Raw genomic sequence first — 19,549 nt, 5'->3', positions numbered from 1 at the left:
TGTTAATGTAAAAGTTAAAGTAAATGGCAAATATCAAAGTCAAGTCCGGTGAAGGCGGGCAAAGGCGGTGGCAGCTCTCCGATTGGCCGAGGACAACTCGAATCTTTTAGACCTTCGCGTTCCGAACGACTTGCGATCTTCTGCTTTTCTATTGATTTGACCGCCACGCCACTCCCGTCAGGACACTGTCGAGTTCTCGTCTCGATATTAATTGAATTGAATTGATCCACCCTCTCTTCACCTTCACTCCCTCCCCACACAATGGCCGGCGGCGGAGGAAAATACCGGCACCTGGGCCGCAAGTCTTCACATCGTCAGGCCCTGCTGCGCAACCTGGTGACCTCGCTCTTCGAAAACGAATCCATCACAACGACATGGCACAAGGCCAAGGAAGCCCAGCGATTGGCTGACAAGCTGATCACCCTGGGCAAGAAGAACTCGGAAGCCTCCCGACGACGAGCCCTGGAGATTTTCTACGTACGTGCCACCGGAATGATAGGAGTGCAACAAGCGGATATACCTATACCCACTGCTGCACTGCATTGCATTGCCAGAAATCACCTTCCCTAGCAGTGGGCATCCCAAACGCTCCCAGAAAAGCTACACCCCAACCCAACCCTCCTCCCCCCCTGGGACAAAAAAAAAGAGGAACCTACCCAATACTAACAAACCCCAGAAACCACACCAAATCATCCCCAAACTCTTCGGACCCCTTCGCGAACGCTACGCCGACCGACCAGGCGGCTACACCCGCGTCCTACGCATCGAGCCAAAGCAGAAATTCGAATACTACTCCGTACCCCAGGGCGACAAGTCCGCGATCCCAGAACGCAAACCCTGCGACCAAGCGCCGTCCGCAATCCTAGAACTCGTCGACGGACCCAAGGACATGCGCTTCGCAATGACAGCGCGCACAGTCCTCCGCCAGCGCGAAGGCTGGTCCGGCCAACTGAACAACATCACCAAGCTGAACGTGGAGAAAGTGACCCGGTTCCGGAAGGGCGGTGCCGAGGCCCTCGAGGAGGCTATTCGGAAACTGCAGGTTGGGGATAAGAAGGGTGCTGCGAAGATCGTTCAGGAGCAGGAGGAGTTGGCGGAGAGTGAGGATAAGGCTGCGGCCGAGGAGGCTCTGCGGTCGGAGAAGCAGGCTGCTGAGTTGGCGAAGAAGGTTGAGAATTTAAAGGTTTAGGTGGAGACCAGACCTCTCAGACCTCCCTTGGTCTATCGTCTTCCAAGGCTTGAATTGGATTTTTCCTCTCTTGTCGAGGGGTGTGAAAGCCGCTTGGATATTGTCTGGCTCCCCCTTTGATACCTTTTTACACTGTTTTTATAGGAGTTTCGCTTTGGCATCTTGTTCTGTTGCGTCTGCGCTCATGTGACATAGCCCGTGTACAGTATAAAGTATTCGATACCTTTCATCTAACTTGATACCGTTGTAAAATACCTACTATGTACTAGGTACTATAACTTCAGACTGCACTAGTAGTAAGATCTAGGGCCACGATCGTTTGTGGGCAGGCCAAGTAACTACCTAGGTATATACTTATTTCCAGTACTAGTATACTACTAGTAGCCCTGGAGTATTACAACCCTGAAGCAGACTCGGAGAGCGTATATTATCAAGTGAGATGTTTTCAAGAGATTGACTTAATACGAACAACATTGTTCCTTCAAGTTGTTTTCCGATGATCTATTCATGGGCATGTTCGTTCCAAGGTTGTTGGTACTTGGTGAAGACTTGGCGATCCAATGCCAGTTGGAACCCTTCCAATGGACTCAGAACCTTGAAGGCTCCATTGGAGCATGAGTAAGGCACCTGAGCTTGTTCGACCCGATGAGCAGACAAGATACACGCAGGGGTCATATATATGCCCATCACGCCTAACTCAACGGCAGATGGTAAACTGATTTTTCGAAGATTGGGATTCTGCGTGGAGGATTTGGTTGGAGTCGTGTTGGTTGGTTGGGAAGATGCCAGTGAGTAGCCAAATGTATCTGGCTCATGTACTGTAGCCGAGAGGGGTTGAGCATTACTGGCTATTCCAGTAATATGATAAGTCCATGTGGTGCAATACCAACACCTACCCAAATGGTTCTTGAAGTATATCCTGTTAGCTTTGGTTTGCCTATACATAGGACCGTAGTTGTTGAACCAGCACCTGGTCTTCTAAGAGATCGAGACCTTGCCCATTCTTGACAGCATACATCACCCTCGGCAAAGATCCATTCAAATGGTCGAACGATCAGTTTCAAATTGTTGTCCGTCATGAGGATGAAGTTGTCGTCCTCTCGCATAAATCGAGCCCGGAAGCAAGCCTGCGCATCCACTTGCCCTCGTCGACAGCATCCGACAGCTCTTCAAACTCCGCGCTCGTTACGATTTCGACACGGTTGATTGTTGTCGCGATCTCCACAAGATCGGCGTCTTGTCGAAGAAGGTATCTGGACGGGTTTTCAACTCCATGCCCCCCCAATTTCCCGACTGTAGAAGCGTATCGTAAGACTTCATTCGAATCCATCGGATTCCCTGTGTAGTCTAGTCTTCCTTGTCGACTTCACCGTCTACACCTCTGGCGTAAAAGTTGGAAGTATAGCGGATGGTTCTCTGGTCTACCAGCAATGGTTATCAGAGCCACCAGGTACCTGAAGCTACCTAGGCAGTCTTGCCGGAAAATGACGGCCTCGGAAGCATCTTCTTCCAAGATATCTCGGACCCAGTCACATATTGAATCTGTCCATCTGGATTTTGGGTACGACGGAGGCCAAAATAGAACCTGAAGGCAAAATGGATCAGTTCGGATAATCCTATTGCATTCCGAGGCTCGTTCAAGTTGATGTCTTTCCATGGTTAGCATCGTGCCGTCCCGGTTATTGTTCTCGAAGATGACCGACATCTGGGATAGGTCATCGGCATCTGTTATCTTCGCTCAGCTTTAAGCGTCTGCCGCTATCACGTCCTTCATTTGGCGCGGGGAGACCGGGATTTGTTTGCCACACGCCGCCGGTTTCTCGTCTGGGTCGATGAAAGTTGTCTTCTTCTTGGTTGATGGTTTTGTAGTCGTCTTTTTCATAGTAGACTTTGGAACGCTCTTCAAGACGGGTGCAGGGTACTTTGACACTTTCAAATTTGTGGGTGAGGCTGGCGTGGAAACCTTCGATTTGCCTGATGCGAGCTTCGATGATGATGTTGACTTCGTGGATATGGGTGTCGGTACTGATGTGGATGCAGATGACGCTTTCTTCTTTCTTCTCCCGGATCTCTCCATGATTGCAGCCTCAACGTTCGATTGAAATGGATCTTTGATGACGGCTCCCAGACAGTATCCTCGCCAGGGTCGGCTGTCAGGAGCGATTCGCGCTCCCGCCTGTCGGAGGGTGCTACTGAGGAGGAAGCTGCGGCACGAAACTGGTGATTAGATGAAGAGAGAGAGAGAAGAGAAGTTATCTAGACATGGAAGGGGCGGCCTGGGATGTCTGAGGCGCTGGGGTCTACCTACCTAGGTAGGTAGGCACCAGCCCTCAACACCGTCCGGTGTACAGGTAAAAGTCCCGAGGGACTTCACCTTCTTTTTCTTTTGCGGGAGGAGGGGGTAGTGGTAATTTGTCCTTGTCGGTCCGAATTGCCGGCATACTTTGGCTTCAAGTTGTACCAATACTTACCTAGGTACTACTAATAGGTACCTAGGTATATCTTAGTAGGTTTTGTCGAATCATGATTGATACTAGTACTTGGAACTTGAACTTGAAGTCTTCTGTCGGGACGCGTACTAGTAGGGGGCTCTTCTCTGGCGTGGAGAGGAACCCCATCTCCAATGCGGGTCTTATTCCAAGGTTGGTATAGTACTTGGCGTAAAGTACAATTTGAACAGAGACCACGCTTATGGACTGGCCATTCACATTGTGGTCATGGAAACCTTGGAAGGTATCCGTCCTCACAGATCATGTCTCGGGCCATCTGAATATCTGATAAGATAGTAAAAATATATAGAACCATACGGATGTTTAGGTCGAGTAATAGTAGTGATCGAAGATGGAACTTATATTGAAAACGATGAGAGGGGCGAGAAGGAGGAAAGGAGGTGAAACAGAGAAAGGAGCGAAGTATCTATAACCTTGGAAGTAGTGAACTAGGTGGTTAGGGAAACTTTGATGCCTGAGGCAACAAGGAGGACAGCAGACGGAGAAGCAAACGAAGGAGCAAACGGAGCAGCTAAAAAGAGGATGCCAAACAAATAGCTCTTTCTCACCAAGTGTTTTTGTATCGATCAGTTAATGTCTAACATGATCTTGGCTACCAAGCCCTCTTATCGATTATATTATACAGAGTAAGGAATACCGAGATTTTTGATATGCATCTAGACTGTTTCTTGGCATTCATTGAGCCGCCTAGGCACCTGATTAGTACCAAATTTCCCCATATACTTAGACCGGGCTAAGTGAGTCAAGAGTTCTAAGATTTCATGAAGCTGACCTCAAATTTTAATACCGCCTCTTCTCATACTAGAATAATTGTACATACACTCGGGCAGTCATCTAGTACACTTCGACTTTTCACCTCTAACTCATGTAAAATCAGGAAGGCAAAGAAAGATGGAATTGGCTGCACTGCTCTATAGAGTACAGGTGAATAATTGATAAAGTACGGGGGAAAAGTCGATGCGAGCCACAGACAGCTATCATCCACTTTCCAGAACATCTGTGTACGCACTTTTTGCCTCCCTTTAGCCTAGTGCCGTATATTCCGGTATTCTGCCTATTTTCTTGCTGCCGGGTAGAATTGTGGAGTGTAGGATGGGAACTGATTGGGTTTTCAAACCAGTAGTTCGAGAAATCATCTTGCACTCCCCACTCTTCCATTTGTGATGCAAATTCAATTTGGTGTTTCGCATCATCACTTTTTATAATGTGGGTCTTGAGGCTTAAATTCCAGGGACTGGCCCCTGAAAAGTTGGGGGCTATCAAGTGGCGCCTCCAATTTGGGACTAAACCCTCGCTAACAGCGATGGAGACCGGAATGGCCATTCCCTCTAAAACCCGCCAGCGAACTCTGGACGAGAGCTTTTTTATTTATAACGCCTGCAGATATATTCTATTTCCGACCCTCGTCTTTCGTTTCGTTGAAGTTATCGGGGATATTCATCCAACTTGAAGGTTCTCTCCATCAATCTTTCCACTATAAATCGTTCCCAACTTGGAAATCCAGCAAAATGCCCCCCGCCACCAAGATGTTTCGCCTCTTCGCATTATCCGCGGCTTTAGACCAGGCTGTTGCTTCTTTCAGCCTTAATACAGGCGGTCCTAGCTGGGACTATACCACCAAGGACTTGGCAGACAGCACTTCCCAAGCCTGCAAGGACGCCTACAGCGCCAGCATAAACTGTGACGAAACTCTCGTCAAGCTCGTGGCGTCTCTGGACCCTGACTTCCACCCGGATAGTTCGGACTTGGGGCAAACCTGTACCAAAACCTGCAAGGACTCACTGGACGATTATGTCAAGAACGTCAAGGCTGCCTGTGACCAGGACGGCGATCTAGCCGGCCTCGACGCGGGGAGATCTCTCAACTTCACAGTCCCCGTCTCCACTCCTGGCGAGGTCTTCCAGTACATTTATGGCGAAGCTTGTGCCAAGAATGGGTGAGTTTATTCCGAAATAAACTTATTGACTAGTACTTTTGGTGTATGTGCTTACCATTCTTTTCCAACCGCAGAACTGATTACTGCTACCTAACCTTTTCTGAGAGCCACAGCTGGGCCAGCAAGGATTTCGCATGCAGCGACAACTGCGCAGTGAAGTTCATGCAAAACGCTCACGAGAATCCTGGTTCCGCATACTGGTTCTTCTACGAGACCCTTACAACCCAGTCTTCATACTGGGAGGACGTCTTTGCGGGTGGCTGGAAGACTGTTGTCAAATGCGGACTGGGTGGAAGCGATGCAAGCTCCGTCAGTTCGAGCGCAAGCTCGTCCAAGACCGATTCTGTCCTTTCATCTTCAACCAGTCTAAGTAATAGCCAACTTACTGGTTCTGCGACTTCGACTCCGACCTCGACTGCGGCCGTGACGAGTACTACTGCTCCGGCTAATTCGGCCACGGCTACCAGTGGCGCTTCGAGGCTTAGAATTCTCTTCTTTTAGATCCTGGGCGTGTATGTTCGTCATGGATACACTTTTACTTAATGTAATTATGGGAATATAGATACCTAGGTATTATATTAATTATCTTCAGATATTTCAGATATTCACCTTCATTACCTCTTGCGAGCGTTGTAAGAGATCTGCTAGTTAGTGACAGGACCTTCTAGGGATGTACTGCGGGCTGAGGTGCTTTAGAGGGTGATATTCGTACAAAACATGGTATCTTTTGATCAATGATGACCCCACAAAGGCGGATATCTGCTACAGCCCCATGATTGATTGTTAGCTTTTCTTTGTCTTCCAAATCGAGCTCTGCCATCGATTTATTACGAATAAAAATAACAAACGACGATGACAAGGCTTGTAGAACCAGAATTTAAATACTACTATTACTACGAATAATAGCTCAGGCATCGAATCGCCATGCATTGTCCTAACTGTACAAGCTATCGAGGCGACATGCATAAAATCATGACTTGACTACCGTTTACTACCGTCTGAAAGCCTGTATCACCACACACACACGCGCGCGCGCACACCGACACGATGCATAACAACTTAGGAGAGAGAGAGAGAGAAAGGAAGGGGGAGGGATGAGAGCAAGAAGGAAAGGAAGGAAACTATGCACGAGATGCCTTAATTCAGTTTAGGAGCGCTGGCTCCACCGGAAACAACAAGAGGTCCGTTCATACCGGCTGGTACAGGAATTCCATTGCTCTGGTACGAGGATGGGCCCGGGCCGGCTCGACCACCGAGGTCAAATTCGGAGGGGATTTCGGAAGGGGGAGGTTTGGGGGGGAAGATGTGAGGGGGTGCCCCATTTCGCGATGGAATCCCGGGAGCTTACGCTTGCGGTGCGAACTGCGTTGACAGATGGGTGGTCTTGGCTTTGGCCTTGGCCTCGGGCTTGCATCGGGTCTGAGAATCCATTCCATTGCGGCTGGGCGGATAAATTTGTTTGGATATTGCCGTATGGCATGGGCTGCTGCACTCCCCTGCTTGCATTTGCATGCCGGGGTAGTGGTGCACCGCCCGGAATGAATGCTCGGGTCTGCGGGTTGAAATGGGATTGGGACCGCTCGTATGCTCCTGGCATCCCCGGTCTACCGGCTTGGTTCTGCATGGCATTATTTAAATGCTGACCAGGGAACTGGGCGTAAGGATTGGCAGCCATGTTGGGTGTCATGGATTGTTGGGGGTAGTTGGGCCAATGGACAGGTGGTTGATTTCGCTGAAGCGGGGATTGCTGAACACTGCCAGGGTAGGTAGCGGAATTCCAATTGGGAGATTGTTGGTACTGTTGGGATTGGGGCATGGCGTAATTGTTCATTGTCGGGGACGGCTTGCTCGAAGGCTGTTGGTTCATCATGTTGGATGGGCTCATGGACGCATATCCGGAATACTGCTGCTGCTGCGGCATGTTCCCTGCTTGCCACGAGCCATTTGAGCCCATTTGCGGAGACCCAGCCATCGGGTACTGAGGCATGTTGTTCATACCCATTTGTCCGGGGTGCATCGTATTGTTCTGGCCTGCAGCCACATAGCCACCAGGAGGTGGTTGTACACCTGGCCCAACCAGGTAAGGAACTGGATTGGCGGGATATCCATCACCCATAGTACCATTGTATGGCATCGAGCCATTCGTGTACTGGGCTCCCGGGTAGTAGGCATTGAACTGGGAACGGGCTTCAAAACCGTCATCATTCGGATTCCGCTGCCTTTGATTCTTTTTGCGTCCTGTCGTAGAGCTCGATCGTGACATATTGGGGTTTGAGTCGCCAGTGTCTGACTTGGCGCTTTCTGGAAAATCGCGGAAGATTCTTTCGCGCACTTCTTGGTATTTGGCTTCACGTTCCTCCCTAGTGAGTGCCATCCGGTCCTTAGCAGGAGTCGCACCAGCAGAACCCGCACGATCGCCGTCAAAGCCACTGTCATCAGTTTCGGATGTAGCCTTGGATGGGGCAGACGAGCTCGCCGCAACACTGCCTTCGCCTAAAGCGCGCTCCAAGTCTGCTCGGCGCATGATCTTCATAGCAGGAACGGCTGGGGGTGGGGTGGTGTTACTGGAGGCATGTATCTCAGATAGAGGTGTGGGTCTGAAAGAAAGTCAGCACTACATATCGCAGGAACACACTCATGTTTAAAAAACTCACAGTCTGCAGTAAGGGGTTCGATGAAGTCGAACGGACGTCACATTGTTATCCACAAAGTGTGTCAAATGGTAATAATCTCCAAGTTTATGTGCAAGAAGGCGACCAAATGCATTTGAGGGTGGCAGTTCCAAAGATTGCTCCCTAGGTATAAGGTCAGCTTCAATTCGATGGCATTCAGGGAGGGGGGGTTGAATACGTACTCGGAATCTTTTATGAAACTGCAGATCTTCTCCTCAAGTTGAAGAATTAGAAGGCGGTCCTTGGGGGACTTCATAGCTTCAACAAGCTTTTCGTCGGGTTCTTTTGCAAGGCCATGCAGGCTGGAGCCATCCGAATTGCTTCCAGAATTGACCGGAACAATGAAGTTATTTGAAACAGAGTCTGGGGGAATAGCTTCCACCCCCCCTCTGACCACCACCGTTGAAAAGAGGCCCCGGGACTGTAAGAATACCACGAGGACGCAATGCACTCCCTTCGCGGAACTGATCTCGAAATCCTCGCCCTCCAGCCTCAGACCCCGTAGTGGAGTTTGGAGCGCCAGATGCGGGGCCCGAGAAAGATTCCTCATCATCAATAGCTTGTACACTGGCACTATCATCAGGCCGAACCGAGTCCTTCTCATCCATAGCAAATGTTGTGACAGAGGCTAGGCTCTTTGAGTCGAAGTTCGTCATTTTCGTCGATGAATTCGAAAGATGAGTGCGGTCATCATCAAAGGAGTTTTCTCGCTTGAGAATGCCATTTTCTTGGCTATCCAGTGATAAACCGGAACCGATTTGGTCTTTCCGCAGAGTTATATCGATATCCTGGACTGCTCGGCTGAGGCCGTCAATGCAAGGGTCACTCAGGGAGCTCGCCTGCTTCATGGTATGTGGAAGGTGGGGTTGGGGCAAAGGAACACCATCATGGTGGTTTTCTAGACTGGCGGAGTCGATTGCAGGCTGAGAATTGATGCTGTCGCCGTAAGCCGGGGACGACTGGGAGTGGAGGGGAACCGGCATGGCAGAAATCTGATAAAGACGGATATAGATTAGCCTTCAACTCCATCACCATAGACTGGGCGTTTGCAAATAACATACGTTTGCAAAGGAGAAATGGGCGTCTTCTCCTGATGTAGTGTTTGGTGCCATATCAACGCAGACCTGGCGGGATGTCACAATTTCTTGAAAGGATTCCACGGAGATAGTGGAAAATGAGACCGAGACGCCGTCTACTTCAGTAAATGGCCGATTTCAGGCAAACAGAAACGGACGATTGAATGGTAATGAAGTCACTGGTGTATCCCGCTTCACACAAGCTCAAAAAGAAAGACATGTCTCTGGTAAAGGGCCTTCGCCATGAGGGAAAGCTGTAAGAAATATATCGTTAGAATCGATACCAGTGAGATGCCATATAGACCCAGGACTGCTGAATTGACACAGGCCTGATAAAAAGGGCAGATCTGGGGGAAACAAGCGGGTCTTACATATCAAAGTTGGCTCATGGTCTGGGGCGATAGACCTTGAAATGGAATGGGGGGTGGGTGTCCGACTCGGGCTCGGGAGAGAGAATAATCGTACAACACACCGCAAGAGAATCCGATGAAGATGACACTTGCAACTGGAGACAACCAGGAGCAAATGGATTCTTGTAGAGAAGGAGCGTTGGAAGATCGGATTTCTTATTCTTCAAACGCCCGAAGGTTCGTGGGCCATTTTGCCGCGCCTGCCCGCCTTTACCGCGCGCCTGACAATTTCCCAGTGGAACAGCCGCGGGGCGAATGGAATTAGTTAACCTTCATCTCTCTCTGCTGTCATCACTGATATTCGATTTGATTTGTCGCAATTGATCAGATTCGTTAGGAGATTTGGGATTTGCTTTGTTCACCGATCGCGACTGGACCAACCGCTATGAACCGTTATCGAAATGCGCCGGGCATGCGAGGCCCCAGTAAAGCCTCGCCGACGACACAATGCCAGAAATGCCTACAACGAGATATGTGACCCCGACCTGCCTAGCCTCGTATTGCTGATATACTGACATGATATGCACGGCACTACAGTTATGAATGCAAAGGGACCGCGCAAGACCGCCCATATAAGCCTCGGCCTTCGCGCACTCAGCAATTGCTTAATCCCAAGCTGATGCAAAAGCTTTCAACTGAAAACCCCAATACACTACTTGAATCGTACGTCCTCGCTTAGCCGAAAACACGGCTATATACCCCTCAACCTCTCAACTAACCTATAACAGCAACGGTGTAGCGGATGGTATCCTTGCAAAGCGGGATGAGGAGCGCGGTCGAAAGAGAGATATCAATGGAGAAGGTGCTTCTGGACAGTCGCCCAGGCGCGCAAGATCGCTTTCTACACACTCGGTTGACTCAATCTCAACCGTATCGACGAATCGCTCCGCTTCACGCTCACCTGCTCCTCGAAGCTCACGCGGCGGAGGCGACAAAGGAAACTCAGCGTCCCCAGCCGCATCCAAGTCTCGAAAGAGAAGATATAGTGACTCGGCAGATAGCTATTCTGCTTCTTCTTACTCATCGGGTGCAAGGCACCGATCCAGGTCCAGAGAGTGGACTGAGGACCGGAATATTCGCCGACGACGCCGGGAAAGCAGCCCGGAGCAGCGTGGGAGAAAGCGGGACTCAGAGGCCCAAGACTCTCGACGAGAGAGGCGCAGCCAAAGCGTGGAAAGTCCTCGGCCCGCAAAGGAGCGCCGTTCAATGACTCCAGAGGCTAAGCAAGACCGCTCTGGTCGACGCTCCTACCGAGATCGAGAAAACCCACCCACCCAAACACAAGGAGGACGACCCAGACAGGAACCTCGAGGGCGGCCGGATCCACCTCGTCAACGCAGCATGAGTCCATACAGTAAGCGTCTGGCATTAACCCAGTCGATGAATGTTAGACGGTAAGATATGAGCGGAAGTACAAAAACTGGAGTTTCAAGGCTGGATATTTGGGAAGGTCTTTCATACGGCGCATGACTTTTCATTCTTGCTGAACACATAATGCCTCATTTCGTGTTTCACCGTTCCAATTAGTTGGAACAATTGTATTACTATAGCATATTCATACATCCCAATGTGCAAGCCTTTTTCAACGCCACTTTTCATGTCTGTAGAATGGCCTGGGACCTAAACAGAGGTGCCCAATAGTAAGACAAGATATAGATCCTAGACGCCCAGGTGGACATGGCCTAGAACACACACGAAAAGAAAGAAAAAAATAAGAAATCATAAGAGCGGAAGATTCAACCGGTGCCTATCGTCCTGCAATATCGGGTATCACTTCAAATCGTATCCTCATCCTTATTCCCCTCCTGCTCACGCAAATGAATTCCTTCAACCAGCGCTTCGCCCTCAATCCCCACTTCCTCCCCTTGATCACCACCATTGGATCCAGCACCTCGTTCCTTCGCCGCACGCTGAGCACCTTCTATCCGTTGTCGAACAAGCTTGGCAATAGCATTCTCAGTCCTCACATCGAGAATCTTAAGCTTCTCGTCGAGATCTCGGCGCAGATCCCAGTTCGGTTTCTTCGGTTGTAGCTTGAACAAGTCGATAGGTTGATCTGCCGATTCGTCCTTTTGTGCTTGTTGTTTTACCGCCTCGGCAATTTCAGCTGCTTGCTTTTCGACAGTCACTTGGCCTTCTTGAGGGCCTTGCTCGAAACCAAGCTTGGGGCCGCGAGTCTCGGCGTCGTAGTTGCGACCGGAAAGATATTTAGTCGTCTCTTCCGAGGCTCCGGAGTCCTCGATATTCGTATCACCATCGGCATCGGCGTCTGGCAATGTGTCGTCGGTTTCGGGTTGCTTGCGCTTCAATGCTGCGAGCTTCGCCAGGCGAGCTTTGCGGTCGTTGGACGCCGCATCTAGCGAGGCGTGGTTGGATGACATGATGCCAGTCTGAATGGGAATATGGACGAAGTGAGAAGTGGAATAGATCTTGAGTGAACCCCAAAGTCCTCCGCGCCAGGCAAAAAAAAAGTTATTGGTGAGGTCGGGGAGCAAAGAACGATAACGATGGAGGGCGGCGCGGCGTTGCAAAATCGGCCTCCGCTCTCCTCTCCGCTTGCCGGCTCCGTCCTCTCTTTTTTGAAACCTTTAAACCATCCGCGCATACCCCTCATGCGCGTGACAACAGGCTCCTGAATGTTACTGTGTGCGCAAAGGCTTGCCCGGTCGCGGGCTCATGGTCTACTGTGGCCGCACTTGAGCGGTGGTCCAGGTTATTGCTTGCACCGGGACTCGCGGTCATCTCGCATAGCTAACCTACTCCATGCCTCGACATCTGCGCCATTGAACCAAGATTTTAGCCCCGAAATTCACAGACTAGCAACCGCTCAGTCACAATCGAACAACTATCCCACTTCGCACAAGACCACGGTCCTCACGGGTGACGGAGAAGTACAAAATCCCGGGGAGGTCAAGACAACCAACACGACGACCGATCAACATGACCTTGTCGCGCACAATTCGAGTAATCCTTCGCGAACCCCCCAGAGGCCGAGTGCCTGGTCCATATCCAAGAGGGCGACCCGAAAGATCCTCCATTCACAAGGAGTCTCGCCCAAACTCGCAAACTCCGTCACGCGCCGTCTCAATGCTCAAATCCGACTCCGACATAAACCATTGAGTAGTCGAGAAGTGTATCTTGCAACTGTTATCCAAGGCAATTCACTCTACTCGCGGGAATTGGGACTCCAGCAATGGAGAGCTGCGTACAAGGAAATTTACCTGGCCAAACGATACCAACGTGAGATTCAGAATAAAAGTGTACTGCCAGCATTGAGAGATGCCGGAAAGGAAATACTTGAGAAGATCCGCACGGACTGTGGTGGTAGCTTTCAAGAAACCTGGGACGCGATGCACCGCACCGAGAAAGCATCGCATTGGCAGCGCTTGGCCATCTGGCTGTTGCAGCATGAACCCGAGAAACTTCCGGATTTCTTGATCGTCACAACCGAATGCAAGGACAAACCCAATTTTACCATGGTCTATGATTGTCTTCGTTACTTGGATAACTTTCACTGTGATGCTTGGTTGAAAGACTGGCAAAGCGGCAACCACAATTACCAGTCCCTGGTCGAGACGTGTCTGGACCCGCGAGATTGGCCTCTCGTTTCTCTAAGCCAGAAAGCTCCTCGACTTTACATTCGAAGGGCTGGCCATGATGCAGTAGTATCGGCCCTCCGGATTGTCAAGGAAAGGTCCATCCGGATAAGTGCAGAAACGGCATTGTGCTTCATGTGGCGATTTACGGAACTGGCGGACGTGGAGCGGGCGCTTCAGGCTTTGGAATTCATCCCACAAACGGAAGGCGAAGGCTTGAAGATAGACTCGGATGAAGTCATGCGACACTGTTGCAAGCTTTTGACACTGGACACAGTGCAGGATGGCTCAGCTGGGCGCAATTTCAATATTCTTCCACGACTGTTGAAGATGGGTGTTCGGCCAGATCGTGATATGATGAACGTCGTCCTATCCAACGCGTTCAAGACTGGTGATCCCCAGCTTGGAACTGACATTCTGGAATTTATGAAGAGCCATGATCATACCTTCGACGCATACACCTATACCACACTCATGAAAGATGCAGTTTCGCGTGGGGATCGAGCCAAAGTCGACTCCCTGATCCACGACATCGCTACGAAGGAAGAACTTCGCGAGAATCCCTACCTTGCCAGCAAGATCTTCCATTCCCATTATATTTTCACTACCAAATACATGGACGCCGACGCCGACCCTTCGCGTGTTTTCTATGCGATGCTCGACCTATACAACCAACTCCACGACATTACACCACTCAAGGAGCTTCTGATCATTCCGCCTCACTATACACCGCGCGAAGGGTCCAACCTCCCCCCTTCCCCCATCGCGCTCTATATCATGATTGCGACATTTTTCCGCTGCCAGAACCGCTTTTCCAATGTGCAACGCATTTATGGCCAGTTTCGCCAGCTCGTGGCGCAGGGACATCCATTGATATCTCCTTTGGCAAAGACCGATCATACCTATAATGAATTTTTAATCGCCCTTCGAAGCAACCCGCGTGGACTCAGATTATGTGTCCAACTCGTGGAAGACATGTTGCATAGTTCGTCTGCGAAACAAAAGGACAAGACTCCCAATCATGTGAAGCCGTCCATGCGCACTTGGACCATACTTCTCAGTGCCTTCATTTTCAACAGACAGCCTCGTGCAGCGGACAAGATCAAGGAAATGATGGCCAAGCACAATGTCAAATACAATGACGTGACCTGGAATGTCATCATCAATGGCTACGCCAATGCGCAGAATATCCCGCAGACAGCTGCCTCCATCAAAGCCATGGAACAGCAAGGCTTTTCCATCGATCCCTACACCATGAAAAGTCTACGCTACCTGCGCGATCCAGAGCGCCTTTGGGTTGCGATTGATGAATTGGACGAGGTTGCCCCGGCCGCAGCCCAGGCCCAGGCCCAGGACGGCCAGTCAGCAAAAATCGAGACAGCCTCGGAACCCGAACCTGAGCTCTCTACTGAGGAGCAGCGTGAAAAGGAGCTTGACGAGGGTCTTGGAAAATTGGGCAGCAAGATGAAGCCCAAGCTGTGAGACCTGATGCCCTGCTCTTCTTCACTTCATCTTCACCTTATTGTGTTTATATTATAGATCATTGCATACTAGGACCCCGCAGGTTGGGTTCGGAGCAAGCGTTGGTGTTTCGATTTGTGTAAAATTTACTCAATCTCCTGTACTATACATTGAATCATGAATTTTCCCATGCGCTTAATAGCCATCGCTTTGAAGTGAACCGATCCGTAACACCTGAGGGCTGCGACCTCCTCCTCTGAACAATATACCGTTCTTTCCCTCGTTTCGTAATGACTCGTCGTCCTTGACGTTAAAGTATCCCTCTAGCCACCAAAGAAGATAGAGCACTGCAACAAACTTGTCATTAGCATCAACATTCGACTCACGCTCTGCTGCTCCGGTCTTCGCTCTTCGATCTCTGGGTTGAGGCAACATACCGCCATCAGGAAACAGCATATGCTGACATATGGACTCAGTCGTTCTCCCACACGAGCACATTTCCAGAATATCCCGAATAGTCTATCTTGGTCAGTCTGGACTCTTCATCATCTTCCTCCGGCGCGATTGAGGGGCCATACCCATTCTGATTCCGGTCCATGATACCGGGCATGATCGAGTGTGCATAGGTACTCGTGCAGATGATCAAGAGGATCACCAGAAGAAGTGATTGGAAGTTGAAGAGGGCCGTCTAAGTGAGTGCCAAATTGTTAGTACTGACGTCGTCACAACAGTACACAGTATGCTGAGATGTCTCCAGTGCGCGCACAGCTACGGTAAGTGTAGCCTGGAAGGCGCGCCTCTCACGCAGATCTCGAGCATAAGAAGAGCAGCATTAACTCACCATCTTGAATGACCACCGCACCCACACGAATTTCAAAGGAAGAAATACCGAAGAAGATCAAGAGCCTCTAGCAAGGTAGAAGACCAGCACAGCTGTCCGCAATCCCGCAATTCTGCCAGTCATGTCCGCCTACACACCGCGTGCTACGCCATCGGCAACATTATCGCCGTCTCCATCTCCATCTCCATCGCTTCCCCACCGTTCACTTGATCCTTCAATCTTTGTCGCGCCTACACTACAAGAGGTCGATCCCGTCACCGTCCACCAGAGATATTACCAATACTTGCGAGACAACCCACAAGACGCATCTCTGATCAGAGCAGGCTATCAAACTGCCTTCGAGCTACCGCCGCTGCCAGCTCCAGCTCCCATCGAACAAGAACCAGGAGAAAGAAGTCACAAGAGAAAACCCTCCAAAATGGCAGAGCCCCGTGCCCGTGTCGCAAGACACAAGGGGCAAATGAACTTCTCCTCAGAGCGTACGTCCAATTACCCATATCTCTCCCACAATCCTTCTCTCAATTCTCCGCAACATTATCCAAAAAGTCAAGCACATTTCTCCCGACTAACATACCAATTGTTCAGTCCGCCTCCTTCTCCTAGCCTACGGAGACCCGGCCCCCCACCACTCCTACCCGCAAGAACCGCTCCCCGAAACAATCCGTGTCCTAGATGAAATAGTCACAGACTTCATCCTAGAACTCTGCCACGGCGCAGCGCAAGTCGCCCACCACGCCCGTCGCCAGAAGATCAAAGTCGACGACTTCCGCTTCGCACTACGCCGAGACCCGAACAAGCTGGGCCGTGTACAGGAATTGCTGCGCATGGAGCGCGAACTCAAAGAGGCGCGAAAGGCCTTCGATCAGAATGATGACCAGGTTGCCAAGGACGCGGGGAAGAAGGGCCCTGCTGCGACAGATGACGCCGATGCTGCTGCTGCTGCTGATACGGCGCCTCCGCCTTCCGCCACTGGTACTGCTGGCGGGAAGAAGAGCAAGGGTAAAGGGAAGAGGGCTGCCAGACGGGAGTCTGATGCTACGGAGGACTCATCGGTGCCGATGCTGAAGAAGAGGAAGACTATTGGTTGATTGAAACCCTTCATTCTGGCCTACATATTCTCTCGGCTGCTTAATCTCCTCATTTTTCTTCTGGTTTTCTTTTCGTTGCGGAACTTCATTGTTGGCGTTTGGGAGAGGTTTTTTTTTCATGATTGCTTTTACGCACATAATACCTGGCAGGCAATTCTGGCGTTTTGGGCTGGGGATATGACATTTCACGGATCAGAATACCCATGGGCTTTTTTTTTTTTACAATTTCAGATATCAAGTTTACGAGCAATTGATCAGGCGAAAGTAAAAATGTGAGCTCGCCTCTGCTACTATTTTTATAACAAAGACTCCCGGATGCTGCTCAGGTACATCCTTAAAACTTATAAACCCTGAACTAACTATACTTCTTCATCCTGACCCAACACCCATCCGCACTCGACACAACCAAAGTCAAAAGCTGCCTCTCATGCCCAACAGACATATCAAACTCTTTACCCTCAACCATCTCAATACTCTCATACGTCTGCAACAACCTAACGACCGTATACGCCGCTTCAAGCAACGCAAATTCTTGTCCCAGACAAACCCTCGGACCACCATTAAATGGCAAATACCCATATCCGATATTCTTCAGAGCGCCGTTCTCCCACCGCTCAGGACGGAACTCCTCCGCGTCAGGTCCGTATAGATCTTTGCGGCGATGCATCACGTAAACGCAGTAACCGACAGCTTCGCCCTTTCGAATCAGGACTGGTGCTGTGCCGTCTGGACCACCGCCTGTTGGCAGTGTGGTTGTTTTTTCGGCCGCGCGTGAATTTACCGGGACGGAAGGGTAGAGGCGCAGGACTGGGGGGGTCTGGTTAGACGGATCGAAAACGGGGAAAGAAGTGATTAATTAATACCTTCTTTGATGACTAGTGAAAGGTAAGGGAGCTTTTTCACTTGGGAGATGACGGGGTCGGATGCATCTGGGCCCACGCCGACGGATTCTTCGATCTCGCGGCGGAGTTTCGCAAGAACTTCAGGGTGACGGACAAGAAGGCGGCTAGAATTGTCAGTCTTGAATGAACTGGTCTCATTCTATTCAAGTTCGCTTCCAACTTGAAGGTGCTGATTGTCTTACATAGTCCATGTGAGGCAGCAGGCGGTTGTGTCTCTTCCCGCGAGCAATATATTCAGACACTGATCTCGCAATGCTTTTGGATCCCGCGTCTCTTGGATAAGCGCATCGATGAACGTGTACGATGATTTTTCGGAGTCAACTGTCTTCTCGGTTGAATATTCCAGTGCCTTTTTCACCGCACTGTCAACAAAGTCATGGCAAATCCGGCAGGCTTGTCGAAACTTGGGACCAGAGAAGATCCAATAAAACTCGCCCAGACGACCTCGTTGGGCAAGATAATCCTGGCCCGTGTTAAAGGCATCCGAGAACTCTCCTTCCTGGTTAGAGATGCCTTCGGACTTGAGAGATGGGAGATGTTGACCGAAGAGCAGGAAGAGCGTGGTTTCAAAAGTGAGGCGGAAGAACAGGGGCTGTAGGTCTACCACACCATTCTCAGGGACGTTTGCAATGAGATCATTCACTGCGTCCTTGATCTGCTCGAAATTGTCGAAGCGATTGCTCATGAATTGGGGACGGAGAAGTTCGCGAGAGTGGCGCCACTGAGCACCATCTTGAGTGAAGATACCGCTGCCCATCAAAGGATCGAAATGGATGGGTCGGAGGCCCAGATTGAAGTCTGTGACTGCTCATTAGGAATGGAATTACTAGAAGCAGGCCGTATGCAACTCACCATTAAACTGAGATGATAGGACCGCCTCGAGATTCCGAGGCTCTATGGTATTGACTCCCCGCGCAAACAGAAGATGCTGCTCGAATGTCGTGCCTGACTCGCCACAAATTTCAACGAACAGCCGGAGGATCTGTTTCCTCGCATCATAACGGAAAGCTCTGATCAATAGATCAAGGCCTAGTGGCCATTTCGCACTCCAAGGCTTGAGCGGCTGGCATCCTTTCTCGGCAGCGAATTGGGCGTCGATCTACTAGGTCAGTGTTTACCGCGGTGGAAGGAGAGACGGTTAACATACTTGGCTTTGTCTCCGCGATGCGATATACTTATAAACCAGGACCAGGGATAGAGCGCCGATAGCAATACTGAGAGTCTGACCTGAAAGAACCATTGTGTGTGGATATATCAAAGAAGAGAATTGGAGCCAGATTGGTATCAATAACTGACCCCTGACATTCCAGCAATTCAAATCCCAAGCTGCTACTCGCCGAGAGACGTCACATCACACAATGTGAATTTACAAGGAGGCTCTGCACTGTTATTTACTGTCTTTTACCGTATCACCTCTCTCTCAAACCGTGGGAACCGGGATAATGGCGGCGAAATACCCCTCAACAAACGGCTAACCCTAAAGCATCCGAAGTGGCGCTCACTAGAGTGCTGCTGGCGCGTAGCTTATGCAGTGAGAAATCAAGGGCCAATGAAAATGTACCCGATGACTTACGCTCAGCCCCCTTTGCATTCAGCTACATCTTCAGCTCAAGACTTCACGCTCATCTATTCGTCCATCGGCTAATGCACGGATCCATTACAGTGCTGACTCGTGCAAAGTGACGGGGGTATCAATTCCCAAAGCGGTCCGCCCCGCCGGGGCGATCCTCCTTTCGTATAAGCCTCGGACTGATATGCAATGTCCGCCCCACCACCTCGTTTCTTATCAGTGATTGCATTGGTAGCTGTAGGTGCCTCGAGGCGTTTCCTCAATCCACAAGCTGCAAATGAGGAGGCAGAAAGTGGCC

The 19,549-nt window shown here is 50.3% G+C and overlaps 10 protein-coding genes across 10 annotated transcripts; 5 read left to right on the top strand and 5 right to left on the bottom strand.

The window, feature by feature from the left end:
* Positions 1-261: 261 nt before the first annotated feature.
* On the top strand, positions 262-1,189 carry N7533_011335 (mitochondrial 54S ribosomal protein bL17m; the record flags this gene model as incomplete). The annotated part of the gene is made up of 2 exons (XM_057107985.1): positions 262-477; positions 677-1,189. The coding sequence occupies 2 exons, from the start codon at positions 262-264 to the stop codon at positions 1,187-1,189; spliced, it is 729 nt and encodes a 242-aa protein (XP_056955363.1).
* Positions 1,190-2,933: 1,744 nt separating this feature from the next.
* On the bottom strand, positions 2,934-3,266 carry N7533_011334 (uncharacterized protein; the record flags this gene model as incomplete). The annotated part of the gene is made up of 1 exon (XM_057107984.1): positions 2,934-3,266. One exon carries the CDS (start codon positions 3,264-3,266, stop codon positions 2,934-2,936), a length of 333 nt encoding a protein of 110 aa, XP_056955362.1.
* Positions 3,267-5,207: 1,941 nt separating this feature from the next.
* Positions 5,208-6,136, top strand: N7533_011333 (uncharacterized protein; the record flags this gene model as incomplete). The annotated part of the gene is made up of 2 exons (XM_057107983.1): positions 5,208-5,635; positions 5,710-6,136. The coding sequence occupies 2 exons, from the start codon at positions 5,208-5,210 to the stop codon at positions 6,134-6,136; spliced, it is 855 nt and encodes a 284-aa protein (XP_056955361.1).
* Positions 6,137-6,772: 636 nt separating this feature from the next.
* On the bottom strand, positions 6,773-9,419 carry N7533_011332 (putative R3H domain protein; the record flags this gene model as incomplete). The annotated part of the gene is made up of 6 exons (XM_057107982.1): positions 6,773-6,853; positions 6,984-8,232; positions 8,290-8,430; positions 8,490-8,670; positions 8,702-9,299; positions 9,369-9,419. The coding sequence occupies 6 exons, from the start codon at positions 9,417-9,419 to the stop codon at positions 6,773-6,775; spliced, it is 2,301 nt and encodes a 766-aa protein (XP_056955360.1).
* Positions 9,420-10,194: 775 nt separating this feature from the next.
* N7533_011331 (uncharacterized protein) lies at positions 10,195-11,191 on the top strand (the record flags this gene model as incomplete). The annotated part of the gene is made up of 3 exons (XM_057107981.1): positions 10,195-10,267; positions 10,345-10,456; positions 10,522-11,191. The coding sequence occupies 3 exons, from the start codon at positions 10,195-10,197 to the stop codon at positions 11,189-11,191; spliced, it is 855 nt and encodes a 284-aa protein (XP_056955359.1).
* A 377-nt stretch (positions 11,192-11,568) lies between these two features.
* Positions 11,569-12,174, bottom strand: N7533_011330 (CCDC12/cwf18 family protein; the record flags this gene model as incomplete). The annotated part of the gene is made up of 1 exon (XM_057107980.1): positions 11,569-12,174. The coding sequence occupies one exon, from the start codon at positions 12,172-12,174 to the stop codon at positions 11,569-11,571; it is 606 nt and encodes a 201-aa protein (XP_056955358.1).
* Positions 12,175-12,429: 255 nt separating this feature from the next.
* On the top strand, positions 12,430-14,871 carry N7533_011329 (pentatricopeptide repeat protein; the record flags this gene model as incomplete). The annotated part of the gene is made up of 1 exon (XM_057107979.1): positions 12,430-14,871. One exon carries the CDS (start codon positions 12,430-12,432, stop codon positions 14,869-14,871), a length of 2,442 nt encoding a protein of 813 aa, XP_056955357.1.
* A 174-nt stretch (positions 14,872-15,045) lies between these two features.
* N7533_011328 (protein kish) lies at positions 15,046-15,538 on the bottom strand (the record flags this gene model as incomplete). The annotated part of the gene is made up of 2 exons (XM_057107978.1): positions 15,046-15,268; positions 15,339-15,538. Coding segments are annotated over 2 exons (423 nt in total), but the record flags the coding sequence as incomplete, so codon positions are not given.
* A 274-nt stretch (positions 15,539-15,812) lies between these two features.
* N7533_011327 (putative transcription initiation factor TFIID subunit 13) lies at positions 15,813-16,779 on the top strand (the record flags this gene model as incomplete). The annotated part of the gene is made up of 2 exons (XM_057107977.1): positions 15,813-16,170; positions 16,277-16,779. 2 exons carry the CDS (start codon positions 15,813-15,815, stop codon positions 16,777-16,779), a joined length of 861 nt encoding a protein of 286 aa, XP_056955355.1.
* Positions 16,780-17,134: 355 nt separating this feature from the next.
* On the bottom strand, positions 17,135-18,921 carry N7533_011326 (cytochrome P450; the record flags this gene model as incomplete). Its single annotated transcript, XM_057107976.1, has 5 exons — positions 17,135-17,586; positions 17,643-17,785; positions 17,864-18,479; positions 18,534-18,780; positions 18,829-18,921. 5 exons carry the CDS (start codon positions 18,919-18,921, stop codon positions 17,135-17,137), a joined length of 1,551 nt encoding a protein of 516 aa, XP_056955354.1.
* Positions 18,922-19,549: the final 628 nt, after the last annotated feature.

The sequence above is a fragment of the Penicillium manginii genome, assembly GCF_028828005.1.
Source record: "Penicillium manginii strain IBT 31320 chromosome Unknown utg000008l:1.0-3226943.0:1.0-3228205.0, whole genome shotgun sequence".
In the NCBI taxonomy this organism is placed as follows: domain Eukaryota; kingdom Fungi; phylum Ascomycota; class Eurotiomycetes; order Eurotiales; family Aspergillaceae; genus Penicillium; species Penicillium manginii.
Note: the sequence above shows the minus strand (reverse complement) of the source record. Positions and strands in the feature narration are given on the sequence as shown.